General features: G+C 39.8%; 1 protein-coding gene across 4 annotated transcripts; it reads right to left on the bottom strand.

Annotated features, from left to right (window-relative positions):
- Nucleotides 1-3441: 3441 nt before the first annotated feature.
- Nucleotides 3442-19327, bottom strand: st8sia5 (ST8 alpha-N-acetyl-neuraminide alpha-2,8-sialyltransferase 5). 4 transcript variants are annotated; one of them, XM_010737841.3, is made up of 9 exons: nt 18523-19327; nt 13539-13646; nt 13097-13192; nt 9639-9731; nt 8041-8202; nt 7067-7211; nt 6836-6948; nt 5590-5682; nt 3442-5465 (listed from the first exon to the last, which is right to left on the bottom strand). In XM_010737841.3, exons 1-9 carry the CDS (start codon nt 18666-18668, stop codon nt 5003-5005), a joined length of 1419 nt encoding a protein of 472 aa, XP_010736143.1. In that variant the 5' UTR covers nt 18669-19327; the 3' UTR covers nt 3442-5002. The 4 variants fall into 4 exon arrangements, with proteins under 4 accessions (XP_010736143.1, XP_010736144.1, XP_010736146.1 ...); XM_010737842.3 differs by having other exon boundaries at nt 8041-8127; nt 18523-19324; XM_010737844.3 differs by lacking the exon at nt 13097-13192 and having other exon boundaries at nt 18523-19324.
- Nucleotides 19328-19909: the final 582 nt, after the last annotated feature.

Below are 19909 nucleotides of genomic sequence, written 5' to 3'. Positions count from 1 at the left end.
CAAACACAAACACACAAACTCCCTCTCACAACTCCTCTTTGTTTATTCTGATATAACAATGTGTTTAAATCACATTTGCAAGTCCTGAGTGGGGGAAAAATTGGAGAATAATTGACTGTAAGATTTACTATGGATGCATAAATATCCACGCAGCAATGATTTATTTGTTTCCTAACTGTTTTCAGACATTTTATTTATAGATGAAGATATGTATGGTTAATATGAAGCTACAGCCAGTTTAGCTTAACATAAAGACTAGGGGGGGGGGGAAACTAGGGGAAACCTTACATCACTAGGTTCCCAACCTGGAGGTCCTGACCTGACCAGGATCAGGTTCTCTGATGGTGTGGGGAGGTGAAAGGGGCTGTGTCTATTTATGCTAAACATAACCGCTGTGTAACAATCAGGAAATAGGTTTTTATCTCGTCGATTGAGCGGCTTTATCGATGCCGGCGCTCCCTCACTCCATGTCTCTTGGATGCCTTCTCTTCTCCCTCTCAAACTTCATTGGACATAAAGCAAATCTTCGTCTCTCTATTTTGCCTAAATTTGTGAACCTGACACAGATTTAGAAGCTGGGTACGTGAAATTAAACAAACCCAGAACACAACAGATAGAGTATCAGAGTTTAGTCCATGAATCCACCTGGATAGCCTCAGTTTCACTCGTGGACACCCCGACTCAAATGAGTGGAAAAACCTGTGCCGCAGTGATTGTATATGTGACGGTGTAGGTGTAGTACAGTAGGCTGACATCTCAATATTACATTCTTGCTGTGAAGAAGACTGTTCTTTTTAAAGTTTATATTATTATTTAAGACATAAACTATTAAAAAAACTCAACAAGCTGTATTCACAGAGCTTTCACCCTCATTCATATCCTCATTCTGCATTAGAAAGTGTTGAATCAGCCAAAAAGCTCAATAAACAATGAGAAGGAAGCAATTCATTTTTCAAAAAATGAAGCCTAGGAAGACTCATTGCTGATGCAATATTAAAAATGAATTCACAATTACACAAATATCCTGCAGTTATTGTACAGTTTATCAGTTGTTCTGCACTGTTAGTAATATATGAAATATCCAGTAAATATGTCACGTAATCAGGGATCTCTTAAAGAAAAAGGTGCCTTATAACTTCACTTAAAAAGCTAATGATAATGCAATACTGTCTGGAAAACTAAGTGTATTTAAATAAATTTGCACTCTGATGATTTTAAGTATTTGATAACTGTTTCAAGTGTGAGATTGAGAGTTGTACTGGCCTTACTCGTCTGCACAATTATGCTTTTATATAGACACGATTCATCTGAAGAACACTTTAGTTTAGTAACACATAAAAATGCTTAAAGACTGCTCACTGAAATGAGCAAATTATGTTTTAAAAAATGACTATTATAGTCCTATTTTCACCTGTATAGCAACATTAAAAAGTCTGAACAACTTGACTTCATCAAGGCTGTTTCAACTTAGCACAAATTACTATATGCAAATTTTTGCTTGCTGGCATCCACATCTGCACTTGACCACGAGCCAAATCATCCCATTAGCCTTATTACTGCCACCTGACACCTGATAATGTCGGCATCAGGGGGAAGGGTAGACTTTGGTCATATTGATCTTTCAACATCAGATTACCCAACGCACGGATGACAGCAGAGAGTCAAACCTCATTTGACCCAGTGCACTCACTCAGGAGTCATTCCCGTGACCGTAAAAAACCCGGACACAGTATTCTAAACTTATTACATTTATAGTATTCATGTTGTAAAATGTAATCTTATACAACAGGAACAGGCTGTAAAAAAAAAAAGAGGATGCAGTTGAAATTTCAGCCGTTTATCCATTAGTTATATCCATTTCTTCACTGTAAAGAAATTATGTAATGGAAATATTTATTTTTACAGATTTTTACTGTTTTTTAAACACATGAAAATATCAGTAAAATTACAATAGACTGTGAATTTTTATGATAAAACTGTAACTGTTAATAATAAAAGAAAATGTCTTTTTTTAAAGAAAGAAACATTTGTTCCTTTTTTTCAAAAAGATATTTAAGTTGAAGTTTAATGCTGTAAATACATTTCTAAAATTAGATGCAGTTGGTAACAATTAACAGTAAAATAAGTAAAAGTTCTAGATCTGTTTGCTAATTGACACACATCTTGCATAATTATGAAGAGATCTATAAAGCATTGTTAACGTGTAAAAATACAGTTTTTATCATAATAACTGATGGGGTTTTTTTAGAGATGGTAACTTTTATTAAAGCTAGATTCACATAGTAAATAATTGACTAAAAGTGGTAAAATTACAGTATTACAGGTAATAATATTACAAAAACATATTCTGTTATTCTATAGATTTATTATTATGTTATCTGACAGGTATTTAACTTGAATGAGGTGGGGAAAAAAAGTAAAATCCCAATAAAATTACAGATTTAAATGAAATAAATTAATAAATTTGCTTTTGCTTGTCTCATTTCTTGCCAAGGAACAAAAATGAAGATTTAGTGCAACCTCTCATGTTTCAATCACGTTTTAAACTTTTGCGCTGACTCAACTTGGATATATTTCTATATATTTCTAATCAAATCACAATAAAAACAAATGATTTTTCAAAAGTACTCAGGCTACTCCACAATCTATCAGCATCTCCTCCACCCCCGTGAGGTATGAGCATGCCTGGTTGAGAACAGTTAAAATAACTATCATCATAAAAGTTAAACTCCTTCACTGGTGTTAACTCATCATCCTCGTGCTCCTCGAGGTGGAATTTGATGACCTCAACGGTTACAGCACAAGTCAGATATGATCTGCAATGCTCCCAGCCATCGTTCGCTGAGTCAGTCAGTGAGAGGACACCGACACCGGCTGCTGCTTTAATAATTAAGGTGTTGACAGAAGCTTTGCTTAACGGGCTAATTGCAGGAGACAAACCGCAGGTTAACTGGTCTGGGATGGGACAGTTAAATTAGCATCGCGTGTGAGTCTGTGGCCGTCAACAAGCACGGCATGCCGTGGTCAGTATGTAAAGCACACAATGAGACTGCTATGTTTGACATTTTTTAACTTTTGACCTAACCTGTGTGACCGTCTCTTGGGTCAGCTGCTCTGTAAAGCGCTTTGTAAACTCTGCTGCAAGCTGCAAGTTATTATTATTATTGTAATATATTAATGGGTACACTCAAGTACTGCAATGTCCTCGCCCGACTCACACTAATACTACACAAGAATAATGAATCCATAAAGTGAGAAAATCCAAACAAGTTTATTTACAAACACAATACCAGTATAAAGAATGATCCAGGGTCAGTTAAGAAGCACTGTGTTATAGATATTACCTCCACTCAGTACTACACAGACCGGTTCCCTTTATTTTCCATTCTCAGAGTCAGTTGTATCTGTACAACAATTTAGAGAAGATTTTTGGTGTTAACATTTGTTGAACTCACATCTCTCGTGCACAAGAGACGGTGAAATAAAAGAGCATGTTTAAAATCTTATATAGCGATGATGTCCTTCCAAGCAGAGGAGTGGCAAAATGTTCATTTACAGTCTCTTAAAACCTTTCGCGGTCTATGACAACAACAAAAACAAAAAAACAGCTCACGTAGCTTTCCGGTGCATGAATGCAAACCGAATGTTCACAGTTCAAAGGGGGAAGGTGAAATAATACAGTAGTGATAAAAAGTGTTGTAGCACTTTACAAAAAAGGGCAGCAACCATCTTCATCCGTGCATCTTTAATCAACGAGGACTGAATCGACTATTATACAATTCACATTCTGTGAAAAGGTTCGTGTATGTATAGGTCTCCAGAAGAGCACTGTGAACGTCCGTAGAGGCTTAGAAGTGTAAACATATTTCAGTGATCATTGAAGCAGGCACACACAAAGCCAAGTTATAGAGCAAAGTCATGCAGAGCATTACATGATTATGAATGAAGAGTTTACAGGGAGTAACTGCACGTGGATTTCTTACACCTCAGAGAGTCTTAAAACATCCTTTGATTCAAGAGACAAACTAAGATTTAGTTAATGTCGATGTATTTGTCGATAAGCAAAACACATGGGGTGCATTGCATATCCTATTCAAGGGGGGGGTTTGATATCTCATAAGGCAGCATGGCTTAAGACATGGATGACTGGGTCGCTCAACAGAGCTACAGTATGTTTGTCGCTTTACAAATTGGACTGGCCTTGAAAGTCTAATTTTGGCTGAGGTGGTGTAAAATATTTATCTGGCTTTTTGTCCGAGAACCTCCTCTTCTTACGTCTTCTCACGCACCCAGAAATGTCGGAGGAGCTTTTCTTTAAATGGGACATGGTAGGCCACTAAAAACAGGCCGTTCCATCGCTGCTTCTCTTTTAAAATATTCACCCAGTGAATTCCAGTGGATAGGAAATAGATTACAAAAAGTAGACAACTGGATGTTACGTTTTTTCTCTTTTTTTTTTTAATCATCGTGTTGTTAGCTTAATATCAAGGTTCAAGGTTTTGGTTTTTACACAAACATTAAAAGCTGCCACACCCACAGTGTCCGAGAGAAAAGAGAGAGAAGAGAGAAGAGAGAGAGACAGAAGAGGGAGGAGGATGAGGTGGCACGGAAAGACACCCACTGCGGCCCATTTCAGCGTTAAATACCTGTGCAACGTCGAGTAGAAAACAACACCTCTGTACAGCAGAGCCACTAGAAAACTTCACAGAAACAACATCACTATGAAGACCACTTTTCACATTAAAAACAAGCATCCTATGGTTAAGAGTCAGAGGTAACCATAGTGATCCGATTGGCTAAAGAAACAACTTAAGGTTAAAAAGAGAAGTATGTTGGCAATTAAAGCAAGCAACCCTCGTCGTGAGAGCAAAGAAGCTCCGAGGGCCGACTGTCTTTTTAAATAGGGAGGAAATGGCAAACTGTCTCAGTGACTCAAATAAAATCCGACATGATTTAAAGTAAACAAAAAGTGTTGAGCTTCCAAGAGGTTAGGGGGGAGGAATCACGTGCACTGCCCCGTGTGTACGTGGATGATCCCACGAGTATGCATGTGGATGAAGTTGAAGATCTCGTGGGGCATGGCGTGGAAGCCCGGCCGTGGCTTGACGTTGTCGTAGTAATGGTGAGTGATGAAGATGCCCGAGGGGTTCATGGGAAACGCCCAGAAGCCGTAGAGGTGGACTTCCTCGCACATCTCTAAGGCGGCGGTCACGAGCATCAGGCCGCTGCTGAGCCGTTTGGCCCGGACGCCCTGCACGGCCCAGAAACGCTGAACGTTGAGGAGATACTGAGGGTGGAAGAAGAACACGCCTCTCTGGGAGTCGAAGTCATCCAGCATGTACTTGACTCTGAACGATACGTCGGTGTTGCGGGTGTTGTAGAAAGCGGGAAGCACCACCGAGGAGTTCTCGTAATTCTGCAGGACTTCGTAAAACGGTCGCCGCCACTTCTCCAGCTTCTGAAATCTGCAGAGGAAAATGAAACGTGAGATGACAAAGACCAAAAGAAGAAGAAGACTTAACATGGAGACAGACTGAGAGAGAGGAAAATATACATCTGACTTTTCGCTCACACCAGTATTTACAGTACCTCTCAGTAATAATGCTCGGATTTATTGTCACCAGATCTGTTTTAGTGCCGACGTCAGCCGTGTACTTCTCATTAATGGGTGGTATGTTGCACCTACGGGAAAAGATAATACTGATGAAGGAGTTCAACTGTAATTGGACTTCAAACTAAACATGTTGGTGAGACATAATGTAGAGCTGCACAATTAATCACAAACCGCCTCAAATCAAAGTTTAACTTTACTTGGTAAGGCAGGCCTGTCAAGCTTTGAGTTTCTCTGAAGCAACCTCAAAGTGCCAAAAACCGCAGTTCCTCAAACGTCCACTTGAGGCTGGTTCCAGAAGTGAGTCAGTCTCCATAAGTCCCCATGTTCAAATGTCCTAACTTCACAGCAGAAATAAACATGTTTACAGCCTGGTACAAAAAACAGTTTTGGTCTCTGTAGCTAATTTCCCCGTTCATGACAACTGTACTGAGGGTGAATTTATATACAACTCACCTGTTCACATTATATTAAGGCTTAAAGTTATGCAGGATTCTTAGGATTTTTTTATGGAACATTAAAAAGTCAGCCAGATAACCCAGATACAGATTTCTTCTTTCAGCTGTTAGCCATAAATAAACATCCTATTTTTGTTTACAGTCGTCCCTCGCTATAGATTTTTTTGGGTGTAATTTTGCATGCTTTTTTTTTTTTTTACAGCGTACTGTACAGTATGAACGCGAATTGTGTTCTGCGTCCTAAATTGGCTAAGGGAGAACCACACATGTGTTCAGCGTCCTGATTAACTAAGGAAGTACTGTACAAAATGTGTGTAAAAAGGTGTATAAAAGTGTGTGGTTATGGGGTTTTACGGCCTTAAAACATGGATAATAATTGTAAAACTCACTTCGCGGATTTCGTTTATTGCGGGTTATTTTTAGAACGTATCCCCCGCGATAAACGAGGGACCACTGTACACATTTGTACTCAAGAAGAGTTTCAAGTCTGCCACAGTTATCGTTATAAACTTTGTGCTGTGTGTGAGAACAGAAAGCTTGACAGGACCAGCAACAACTGTGTAAGTGTAGCCTAACGTAAGATTTATTTCTTATGTGACTGCATGCTCTGTTGGAAATGCTAAATTTATATTTATAATGTGATTCCTCCCAAAGGAAACGATCAGTCGTGATAAATAATCACAACCTTACCAGTGAGCATAACAAAGTGTTAATTGTCATTGTGCAGCCCTCATACAACAAACAGAAGGATTGTATCCTGTAATACCTAAACACAAAATCTGCTGAGTCAATTTCCTTTCCACATTTGCTGTTCTTGATGATGCCGCCGTTTCCAATGACAGCACATTTCTTGTACTGTGACTTGGAATACGGCATATCCTGGATGAAGCAGACATATTTCGTTAAATTCATTCACCAAATTCATCTTGTCACCGTGGTTTAGTAGCATCAGACCAAAAAAGGTAATATTAAACTCATGAACAGGTGATGAACTTACATCTGGGAACATTTTGAAGACCTCAGTGGTGATAGGAAGGATACCACTGGTGTCCACCTCGTACCTCAGCTTGGTCCCTGCAGGAGTGTTCCTCTTGGTGGTGAACAGAAAGGAAGGAGCATTACAGCAGCGAGACAGAGACATCCTTCAGGAGGACACAGGGAGAGGACGGGGTTAGTTTATTTGTAAAAGACACATTTATTTAAACCCAATATGTCATGTAGACACTTCCCTTTGCCACAAACTGGGCTTTCACGTTCGATAACGGCAACAAAATGCAGAAATTTAATCGTAAAAGATGTTATTGTATCATTTTATGTTTAATATGTTATGAATAAACTAATGTATCTTCCTTTTGTTTGCCAGTGAGTCATTTACAGACAAAGAAATGTGAAGAATATTAGTGACATTTCTTATATTCAATATGTAAATATCATGATTAACATATAATCTATTGATACCGTGCATTATATTTACTCTAATATCTACCTCATGTACATAAAACAACCTTCCGTATATAAACCATATTTATTTCAGCATCCTTTGCACTACTGTTTGGCTGTCTACAAATGTTAGTTTACATATATTTTTACACATAAATATAGATATTTATATATTTTTTTATGTTTGTTTATCTGTGTAGCTCCTTTTTTTGTGACTGTAACTGTCTATATCTTTACAAATACTAAGAGCAACGTTTAACCAGAGCCAAATCATGTGTGTGTGTACACAAAAGTGGTTCTGATTCTTATATTTAGGGTCAATTAGATCAATTTAAGGAGCCGTCCTGCACAAAAAGGTCTGCCAACACCAATCACAGACACTGAGAGTATGAATATCTACTGTATTTTAAACCATGTTTTAACAGAAACAGAAGTAATATGCTTTATGTCAATAAAAAGGAGCTTCGTGCAGTGTGAAAACAGGGTTAAGAAGTCGTACATTTCTTCTGTCTGAGTCTGAGTAGTGCTTACTTAAAGTTGCTGGTCTCCTCCTTGTTCTGCTCCCATCTGCACACCTGCAGGTTTCTCCATCTCTCAAACAGATCTGAGGTTTTCACCCTGGCAGACAGGCAGAGAGACTTGTGGAATGAGGAAGGATACCCATGGCCATGTATTTTCCGACTAGCCATGTTTCTACAAGGGTAGTAAATTGAAGAAACATCATAAAGATTACACCAAAAGACAAAAACAAACGGGACAGAAAATTGCAGTGATTAATCTGTGATGGGTCTACTGATGCCACTGGAGTTAAGCTTTGTTAATACTAAGGCAGTGGCTTCATCAGGCAGGTCTGTAAATAGCTGTCCTTGAACTGACATTTCCTTTGAGATGATTGGGAGATGTGATTTGCTCTTGGGAGGAAGGATGGCACCATTACTGCTGTCTGGCAGAGCGACAGCAGCTTTTTTCTCTGCCTCAGCCAAAGCGGCTTGTGATCCTTCATCAAGCTCAAAGAATGCGTTCGACATTAATGTTTGGCAGCCTGGGGGACACGAATTAAAAGGTCACCGGACAATGTTCACATTCATAGAGGAAATGTGCCGCTCAACTTGCCATTAGCAACACCTGACTCATCAAAGAGTGTAATGAATCTGGCTAAATACTACATAATATTACAAATGTGTTTTTTTATAGTGTGCTGCCGTTCAACTGACAATAAAAGAGGAGAGTACTAACTTCTGGCTGTAAATATCAGCGATAAAAAGCATGTCATGTGGCGAGATTTCATTGTGTCCTCTCCCTCACTTGTTCTTTTGTGTATTGTGAGGATTTGCAGAGGGCAACTTGTCCTGTAATCTCAAAACTATAATGCTTACTATTAAATTATGCATTATGGTGGTTATTGGCTCTGTATTTTTAGATACACTAGCAGTACGGATTTAGGGTCTGTTGGTCTGATCTGGCTTGAAACAACTCAAACTACTATCAGATGAAGTCACATTAAATTTTGTGCAGACGTTCATGGTCCCCAGAGGAGCAATCCTAAGGACTTTTGTGACTTTTCATGAAGGTAAAGCATCATTGTGTAACGTTTATAATATCAGATTTAAAATCATTTTAATGCTACACTATGTAACTTTGTGCTCCGGGTACATCCACCCACGAGAAGACGGAGAATAGAGCCTGTGTCGTGCCAGAACCTGAGCTAGGCAAACAGGATTAGGTTAATTGGGAATCAGCAGCCTCTATTTGGCAAATAGACCAAAGGAACCGACCCAAGAGAAAAGGAGAGAGTGAGCGAGCAAGACGCCGCCTGACAGGAGTAAATCTGGGTTGGTGCTTGGTGAAATAAAAGGCTGAAAGACAGACGCCGACCTGGGCTGACTGCTGTTGGACAAGTCAGTAATATTAGCTGGCTGCTGTGTCTTGCGTTGTTGCACCTGCCTCATGTTTGGCTGTTAAGCATAGTTGTCGAAATAAAGTATATTCATATATCATAAATCAGGTGGTGAGTTTCCTCTCCACGTACCTGACAGGTGCTCGAGAATCACCTTAAGGGGAAAAAAGACGTTATTCTAAACAAGTTTGTCCACCACAGGTGTTGCTACCGTGTCATAATGATCACTCACATTGTCAGGACTTTGACGTCCATAATCTCTTGTCTGAGCTCCCTGCATGCAGTGGAGTTGTATTCAAAGGAGCCATCATAGTTTTCCAGATACCTGGAGGGATAGACACAGTCATCCGCTGCCTAGATAGACCTCTCCACACACAAGAGGATCAACAGAATTAACAACAACAAACTGTGGATATAAAATACAATATATATATATAAAAAGCAGTGCGTAAAGAAAAATATCTTATATTCACTACAAAACGTCTATGGCTTGACTTTATGAAATAATAGAATATCAGTATAGCATTGTGGGATGACAAATGACAGAAGTGATGAAACTGATTTTAGGCGTCACAGACAGGATAATAACACACTCTTTACTGGACACTTGCACCAGATTCTATTACATCTTAGGCTAAACCAAAGATACCTCTCATATTTTTACTGATTTAATTGGTTATGATGAGAATTTGCATGGTTTAATACTGGTATTATGTGATTAGAATGTGTATATATGCTGTATATTAATTTAAAAATGTCAAAATAAAGCATTGTAATGGGGAAAAAAGGGGGTTGAATCCAGTGTAGAGCTTGTAAAAGGGTGGATTAAGATGGCTATAGCAGTGTAGGGTGCTTTTGTGTGAGACAGTACAATATATTATATATTCATATATATATATGCACTAATTTCTATGCTGATACATTATGCGCATAAACACATACACAGATGTTCATGCAAACAAGTACTGAAAAACATGAAGGCAGTAATACTTTTAAAATATAATATTTTAAACTTGAGATAAAGAATCTAACGGATTTATTTTTACACATATATAAAACAATCATTACACTGAAATGGCAACATTAACCAAAAGCACACAAAAATAATGTCTTCAGTATGAGCGGTGTGACTGTGTTGTGGTGGATTTGAGAAAATGGTCGAAAAAGGATTCATACTTGTTGTAAAATATTCATATCACGGTGCCAATAAGTTGCCATTTATCTGTGCACTGATGCCTCATTTCTTGCAGCAAAACATCGTATTTACATGCAGTCAGCGTGCAGTCTGAGTAAAATGTGTGTGTGTGTGAGTTTGTGTTTTTGGGATGGGGGTGGTTAGGATGGAGGTTTCTATGTTTACAGGGTCGTGTAATTACGCTGGACAGAGGAAACTTATTTTTAAATGATTTAATTTGAGTTAAACTTTGCCAAATGATTTCTGGAGTAGACGGATGTGAATATGACATTTAAGTTATTTGACTTTATTAAAAATTGTATTTTAAAGTGAGACTGTATAGCTTTTAAAAGAGATATAACATATTAAATAAAAAGTTATCTGATGTGAGCAGTTTTTTATGTTATCTAATGCTAGCAGACTTTGTGTAGATGCTGTCTAAGCAAGCAGCAACCTAAAGGGAAGTCACTGCAGAAGTGCCAAAAGCTGCAGTTCCTCAAACGACCACTTGAGGTTGAGTCAATTTCCATAAGCCCCCATGTTAAAATGTCCAACTTCGCAGCAGAAATAAACATGTTTACAGCCTGGTACAATGTCTATAGCTAATTTCCCTGTCCATGATAACTGTACCGAGGCATAATCACTGGTTCAAATTATATTAAGTTTTAAAGTTATGTATAATTAACAGTGTGGTGGCATTGACTGACAGCCGCCGCCGTCACATGTGGCTTATTTGAGCAACCAGGCGTCATTCAGCCCACGTCAGGTCAGCCAACGATCCCCGGCTTTGCCCATTTTTAGATTGGCCAGGAGGCGGAAGAGGCAGGACTGCCAATAGACACCTCCTGCTGACGTACGCCATACACCGTCTATTATTTATGCTGTCAGTGTGTCTGAGTGACGTTAATGAGTGCTGTGCTCCCGTTACGCTATAATTTAGCATGATGTCGTCTTTAAAGTTGCAACTTATGTTTCGCTTTGCAAAAGTTACGCAGTCTCACTTTAAAAGGAACATTTTCTTTTTCTTAATGGATCCTAAAGACCAAAAAGTTACTTTATTTCCTCCAAATTATGAAAACAGATTAAACTGTTCCTTTTTTTTTTATATCTCTAATTGATTGGTAGAATAGAGGATAAACAGGCACTAAAATGTACATTAGGGTTTTAAATAGTTGATAGTTAAACCCCAGAGGGTTTCTCTCTTTAGCCCTGATCTATAGTTTTCCTTTCAGGGTTTGGGCAGAGGGCCACAGAACTTACAGTCATCTCTCTCTGGCTGCTTTGTTTTATATAAATAAAGATATTGATCCATAAAGCAAATTTATGTTCTCTATTTAACCTTAATGGGAATTTAGAAATATCTACAGTCGTCACAGTTTCTAAGCTACATCTCTAAATGACATTATCAAAATTTTAAATTGACATATAATGTTTGATGGAAGGTCAGAGGATTTAATGCCAACATGGCAGCATGTGTATTTTGTTAGAATGAATTTTGGTCACATCAGATAAATCGGATGTAGTGCGAGTGTTTTGAAGGATGGATAATATTGCGGCATATTACCTGTGGCTGTGAAGGTAAATGAGAACAAATGATAATAATAATCATAATAATAATCAAAGAACACAACAAGCAATACAATGGAGGGGTGCATTAAAAAGGAACAAGATGCTGAGATGAAATCGTATAAATAAGGAACGATGAAACTGGTTGTCTACATCCACCTGATGATGCAGTGTATTTCTGAGGTTTTACGTAATATATATTTGACACTCTGAATGGGGCGACTCATGCTTGTTTTAGCTAAGATGATGAAACCTTTGCAAGTGTTCTCTGTTCAGTTCTAAAAAAAAGCAAGACTTCACTTGATGAGATGAATTTTCATCTTAGTTTAACTGTAACAATGCTGGTTCAAAACCAATCCAGACTAACCAGCATTTGACCACAGATACTGACATCTACTGCTCAGTGCAATTAGGATTTTTGGAGCTTTGAGGGAGGGGAAGGGGGGAGAAATCTGGCATGTTCCTGTTTTATTGTAAGGAAAGTAAAAAGGGGGGATAAATCCAGGTCGCAGAGAGAGACAATGCAGATGTGAGAAGGGGAGATAGGGGAGGAGGGTAGCAGAGAGACGTGTCCACACTATGTACATGGCATACACACAGAGCTGTGCAGAACACATGACACACAGATTGAGGAGGACAAGGCATTTGGAAATGGGTGCTGGATGGGACACAGAGGAACGAGGAGAAGCCAGTACATCAACAGGAGACCGTGGTTCTACCAGCTTCTGAAGAAGGGGGTAGGAGGAGAAGAGAGGAGGGGGGGAAAGGGGATGGGGTTTGGAAGACCTGGGGTCGAAAGGTGAACGGGATCAGACAACATGCAAGAGCAAATCTGAAGTGCAACCACCACTGAAAAAATATGAGAGTTTATACCTTTCAAACTAATGAAAAAGAAAGAGGCATTCTTGGGTTTCTGTGAAAATACTTAAAATGCCTTCAGACTGGCCTACCTTTGAGGGCGTTTTTTTTTCTTCTTAATATCGGCTAGGCAGGGTGTGACTATTACGGAGATCTGTGAATCTGGCTGAAAATTCTGACGGAAACATCTGTCAACATGCAGACAGGTTAAGTTAGAGTTAAATGTGTGATGGAGTCCTGTGACATCACCACCCCCTTTGCTAACTTTCCTTAAAAAACCTGCAGATTTTCAAAAAAACAAGTAGAGAAGGAAAAAAATGCAAATATGCTGCAGCTTTGTGTTTTCTCTCTATAGCATCTGAGGAGACTTGGTGGGCGTATCAGCAAGCCCAGGTCACACATGCAGGGTTGGGTCATCACTATGATGGATTTGAAACTTGTGTACTCTTTCACTCTATCTCTCTCTCTCTCTTATTCTCTCTCACACTCTCTTTTCTCAGAGGTGTTGTGCAGTCAGTCACGCTGGAAAGGTACCTTTTCCTTCCATTTCTGGCAGGCTTCAGAGATCCGTCATCCGAGAAATTAACGGGCCCGGTCCAATTTCCTGTTTCGTCCCCTTTGAGTCGGCTAAACTGTTGCGCACTAGTAAGAAAATGAGTCAGTTTATTTGGGATTTATTGTCCTTAATTGTGCAAATGTCAAACACATACAACCAAAGCCCATGTGTTCACACACACACACAAATCTCAAATTTGCACATTCATACATGCATACACATGAAGGCGGACCAGCAACATTCAAAATATGACCCCAAACATGATTATAATGCACTTTCCGTTAATGACGTCATGGTTCTGTATGGTTAATTTATGCTCTGTTTGGATCGTTGCCACTATCCTGAGTGTGATTCAAACGTTCACACTTTACAATGTTGGCCCGCGGGATTGTTGGACTTGTAGTTCAATATATTAAAGTCAAAGTGAATTAAGAGAGGAATAATAACCGTTGCCAATTTTTCTGTGAATGTCAAATTACTTGTGAGGAGGAGATGCCAACAGATTTGCCAAGTGATTTACACTTATTAAAAAGTCGTTTCAGAGCCAGATATTACCGTTAAAAAGGGGTTTTATATTTAAAAATGAGTTTGTTGGTAATGTTTAGCACTACTCAGACTGAAAACAGCTTTAGAGGATTGTCAACTTGGAGCTGAGGACTACAAATTTGTAAGAGAAGCTATTTGCTGTGTTCCCGAAAACGTAGGATCCACTGCGTTTAAAGTTTGCCTCTATGTGAGTGAGTATCTTGGTCTTTGTTGCATAAGATTTCACTGAAACCATCTCAGTGAATTCATCAGAGGAGCACATTTGGTGCAGGTGATTCACAGCCCTCACATCAAGAGGAGGTTGCGCATTCTGACTCATTTTTAGAGATTTAGATGAGGCATTTTAGAGCTTAGAGCAACTTATTAACACAATATCAAGGCCCCAAACAGGATTACGGCTTTCATTTTTGTTACTGTCAACAAATCCCATTAAAAAGGACCAGAACCAGCAGCTCGTCTGTGGCTCATAAATCTCTAATCCTTTATTGTAAACAAAAAGCTCAGTAATTTCCTAAAACAGCTGCACAGATTTTGTGCATTGTTTAGTATTTAGAGCACCAGGGTGGTGTATGTTGGGCTCGACTCAAAATAAATGTCACAAAATGAAGGAACGTGTCACCCAGTGCTAGTTTTGTAGTACTCGAGATTGGTCTTGAGACTACGTTTTGCAGGTCTATTCTCTGTCTCTACTGATATTATAATAATAATATTACTGAGCCAGCTGGAGACATGGCTCACCCGAAGAGATTTGGCAAATATTAGCGACATGTTGGCTACCTAAGTAGGCCACATATTGTCAAGTCTTTCGTGGCCTCGATACAGCCTGGTCTTGGTCTTGACTCGGTCTCAGTTTAGGTGGTCTTGACTAGAACAGTCACCAATGCAACGAGGTGGCTCACTGATGTATTTTTTACTTGTTTTTGGACAAGAGTGAAGGTCTATGGAACACAGGAATGAGCTTTATCAAACTTTGAATCCACCTGGGATCAACTGATTGTTCCTTTTTGTGTCTTTTTCGTGGGATTCGCTGACAATAAGATGTAGAAGCAGAGGTTCGTTTGTGTACAGACAAGTTGAATTCCATACCTAACGATCCGTGGGTGAAGAATTTCTCCCATTACTGTCTGATTATTATGCAAATATTCACGCATGACTCATTTCTGTAAGTGCTCTGTGGGTGTTCTGCTAAATTCAGCAAGAAAACTGAACCCAAAGAGCTTTTCTGGGTGCATTATGTGAGAGAGCATTCATCATCGGGAGCCTCGTGTCAATACTGATTTGCAGAGTGCTACTTCAACACCTCAATAACGCTCTACAAGCGCCTGCAGAACAGAACGGCCTTAAATCAGAGCGCGGTTTGTGCCTAAAAGAGAACAGCTGCCTGCTTATTAAAGCAGCATAATTTAAATCATACATATGGCTAATCTTCATCATCAGCAAAACACTGTCACGCATTAAAGCTTGATTTCGAACTATAAAAATGCGGTGGCTTGAGATTATACAATACCAAAAATCAATCTTGTGACTACTTCCAACTCATAGATCAATCCAGTGTCTTCACTCCACATATTACAAACCCATTTACCTCCCATTGACTCAATTAATGAGCACTATTCAGACAGTAATCTACGCATTAGATCAGACAAACAACAAGAACAAAGTCGCTCTGCAGCGCTAATGCGCTCTCATTCTGCCCTTGAGCGTCGTTAATGGGACTACGAAGCAGGAAGGACTTTAAGACTATTTGATTATATGCGTTTGGTTTTTAGGGTAGTGCCAGGCCACATGGACTCAGATGTCCACTTAGTATTATCCAGGGGTATTTGCTGTAACCACTAAAGGCTCCCTAAGATGGGTAAATACCTCATTGTCCTCATCAAAACAAGAAATTTAACACTGTTACTTATGAAAACAGAAGTGATTCTCCACTCGAGCGCCTCCTCTTTTCCTCTCTGCGTTTACTTTAAAGTGCTCCGACTTATAAATTATGAACTAGTGGCTCCATGTGCTGCTATGTGCTGGGATCAATATATATTCAGGCGCAGCTGCGTCGACTGCATTTGGAAACTAAAACAACACGGAAAGCTACTCGGATTAAGGCATATACAACCTGAACACATAATGCATCAAGAAGGGCTCATAAGCAGAGTCAACTGTCAGCTGTCTTAAATGATAGAAATGACTAAGAAATACAAGCTCAAGTTGTAATAAGCCCAAATATTCCTCATTGTGCTTTAAGGATTAGTGTGTTAATCAATTATTAGTCACGTATTTAAACAATTTTGCTGATTGGTGTGTCATTCATAGAGCAAGAAAGCCAAACATTTGCTGCTTTCAGCTTCTGAAACCTCTTCATATCTTTTCAAATTGATTTTCTTTTTGGTTTTGCACTATTGATCGGACATAATTTGCAACTTTTCCTGATGTTTTATAGATAAAAAATTATCAACTGATGAAGCCAAATGCATATTTTTGAATGGTTACCAACCAACTCACTCCGGCTCGGGGGCCCCTTGGCGCTCATACTCTCTAGCCGAGAGTATTTTTAGACGTCGCCCTCTTCAAGTCAAATAGAGTTGAATACGTCTTCCTTTGCAGAAGCGTGTCACTCAACTCTGCTCGTGTAATAAGCTTTCCTCCTGTGCTGCCATTTTACAATCCTACGAGTGAAGGCGGGCAGGAAGGCTGATTTATGTGACAGCATAATGCGACTCCATGGAAACTCAACGGCCAGATTTATCAAGTACAACAATGTTCATGGCTCCGTTTGACTTTAATGTGCCGTCCACATACATTTAGAGGAGAGCACGTCGGCCCTTTGGTGATCTGGGACGGACGTATACACAAAGCGAGTTTGGTTTAAGATTGACGATACGACTAAACCATTACTTTCTCCCAATTTAAGCACCCAAATGTCTCCTCTGCTGCCGTTCTAGCCTGTTAATATACATTTCTGAAGTGCACAGGCGCATGATAAACACCGTGCCAGCATGTTCTCATTGCTTTGGTAGGGGGAAGAGGGCTGGGTGTGGTCGAACCCATGTGGACAACGACTTCTGAGTGTTTATGCTTAGGTAGATATCATAAGATGACGTCTTCCATCTCTGCATCACCCACCCACACACACACACACACGCAAACATCACTCCCTCGCGGCCTCTCACTCTCGCCCGTCTCCTTCCACTCTCTCTACCCCACTTTGCACTGAGGTGTGTGTGTGTGTGTGTAGACAGACTGTAGCAAAATGGCTGCCGCTGAGCCTGCTGGTTTCTGTTGTGCGACTTGTTCTCCCCGCGCCTTTACTAAAGAGGGAGGGTGGGGGGCGAAGAAAGAAAGGTGCGTGTGTCGGGGTCTGAATTCATGCATCTCCACCGCAGCGGTTGGGATGCCATGAATCCACATTGAGTACTGTCAGACCAGCCCAGCGGGGTGGCAAAGGGAGGAGGGGGGGTTAGCTGTGGGGAGCTTTCAGATTGCAGCACATATATGTTTGCTCTGCTGTAAACATGTATGTGCTGTCTGTCTTATATCTGGAGGTGGGGGTAAGGTTTTTTTCAGATTGTTCCTTTGGTTTGGAGTGAGATTTTTTCTTTAAAACCACCTTAAGATCAAACATCCCGACTTCTCAGCATCTGCTCGTCTCACGCTGAAATTTGTCTCAGATTAGACAATTTAGTAGATACATGGGTGCATAAAAAAAGGGAGACTTCCAACCAGGCTTCAAGAATCCATATCAGGGAGATGAATACTGTTGCAGAGGTATTACAAAACATGGCTCTGCAGTGGCTGTGTCAGTGTGTGTGTGTCAGAGTGTGTATGTGTATGTGTGTGTGTGTGCAGCCTGGTAAAAACATAATTTATTTAACAGGGACCAATAAGAAATACACATCATCTTTTATCATGTAGATATCTGTAAACATCATCAGCTCTCGATAGCTCTCAGTTGCATTTAATGATAATCTGATGCCTCTGTAAGATGTAGGCTACGACCAGTCAAGAAGGCTGAAACGGAAAAATTGAAAATAAAAAAAGATCTTTGGAAGAAGAAAAACGAAAAAAAGAAAGGGGAAAACATTACCATACACAGCTGGAGCACTGTGTATGGTATGAATGTGATGCTTCATTTTCAGATCAACAAAATAAATCCAATGGAAATTGTTTCTATGCCACTGGAAAAAAAGATGGATGGTTAATTGCTATTGTTCTTTTCAGCCATTAATGCTTGTCCCCCCCCACAGCATGGGTCCTGACATATATCATCATTTACACTTAACATTTTAATCATCATTCAACTATAACAAGGCATGCATTTAAAGGCTGAATGTTATCTTAACAACTGTTATAAACAGCCAGGCCTGCGCTCTAATTGCCTTATTATTACTCCAAACGGATCAACACAAATAAACCGACACTTACCTCTTAATGTAGTTTTTCCCATAGAGAATCTGTTGCAATAGTGTGACGAGTCCAAATGCGCAAATAAATATAAAACAAAGCGATCTATTGCCGAGTATATCTTTCCCCGACGACGGGTCGGCGTATGCCATTCTTCGGCGCAGCATCCAGGGCTGACGGTGACACCCGGTTAGGTGTCTCTCTCCGCTGCATTCAGGACCAGGAGCGCCGGTGTCTTGTACCCGCTGGACAGGACATTGTCCATCACCTGTTTTTGTTTTTTTTCTAGGCTATTTTTCTGCTCTCATACCGCAGCATCATTGGTTTTGGATGATAAGCATCGCAATGTATTGTGACCTCAATTGCAAACCATCAGCGGCACCGTGTCCTGTTAGAATAAATCTGATATTTTTTATATATTTTGGTTGCAAAACCATGAAGCAGATTCTTGATTTTTCTATCGTGCGTCTCGACGCGCTGCAGTCGCGTCGATCGGATGCAAGCGATGCAGATTTATCCAAAGAATAAACGCGCACGGGACGTTGTTTCTCTAGGATTAATCGCGAAATTACAAAATCAGATGAACAAAAGCATCGATTTTTTGGATTCCCTTCAAATTACCGATACGAGTTGCGACAGAAAAAACCTCACACACGCACGCACACATCCTTCATGCCTCATCTCAAATCTGAGCAAAGCTGCGTGACTGAAATGTAAAACAGGAGGAGGGGTGCGCCTTTTCTCAGCCTGGCTGCCGGGTGCGCGCCGCCGCGTTTCATTCAGATGCTCCTTACTCAGCCAAAACCCAAGGTCATGGTCTCCTTTACGAGGATGCACCTGCGCACTCCAAATATATTAAACAGCCCGGTGCACCTGACCTCCTTAGGGCTGCCACTAAACTGTAAATGACATCATCTGAAATTAGATTTTGTATTCTAGTTTTTTGCAGGCTGCCCTAGATGGTTTTCTGTCTCAGTGTTTATCTTAAGTGAAATATATGATAGCATTTTTATGTTTTAGAAATATATTCTAAATTTTCTGACCTTTATTAAATAAACATACAAGCGTAGAAATTCATATTTTTGTGATTTAGCACCACCTCAGTTTCAGATTGTAATCCCAAATATGGACAGGTGTACACTATTTGTTATGATTAAAAACCAGCCACAACATTGCTAACAGCCAAATATCAATGAAGGTCAACAACACAAGACATTAGCAATAGTCTAAGGACAGAGGGTGTCACTCCCTGTACAGATTGTAAAGCCCTCTGAGGCAAATGTACTTTGTGACTTTGGGCTATACAAATAAAATTGATTTGATTTGATTTGATTTAGTCCAACAGCAAGAAGCCCAGTCTGTTTTTCAGATAATTAAAGTCAGGCTTTTTCCACCTCTGTTATTATGT

This window comes from Larimichthys crocea, chromosome IX, assembly GCF_000972845.2.
Source record: "Larimichthys crocea isolate SSNF chromosome IX, L_crocea_2.0, whole genome shotgun sequence".
Classification (NCBI taxonomy): domain Eukaryota; kingdom Metazoa; phylum Chordata; class Actinopteri; family Sciaenidae; genus Larimichthys; species Larimichthys crocea.
This window is presented reverse-complemented; position numbering and strand designations above follow the sequence as displayed.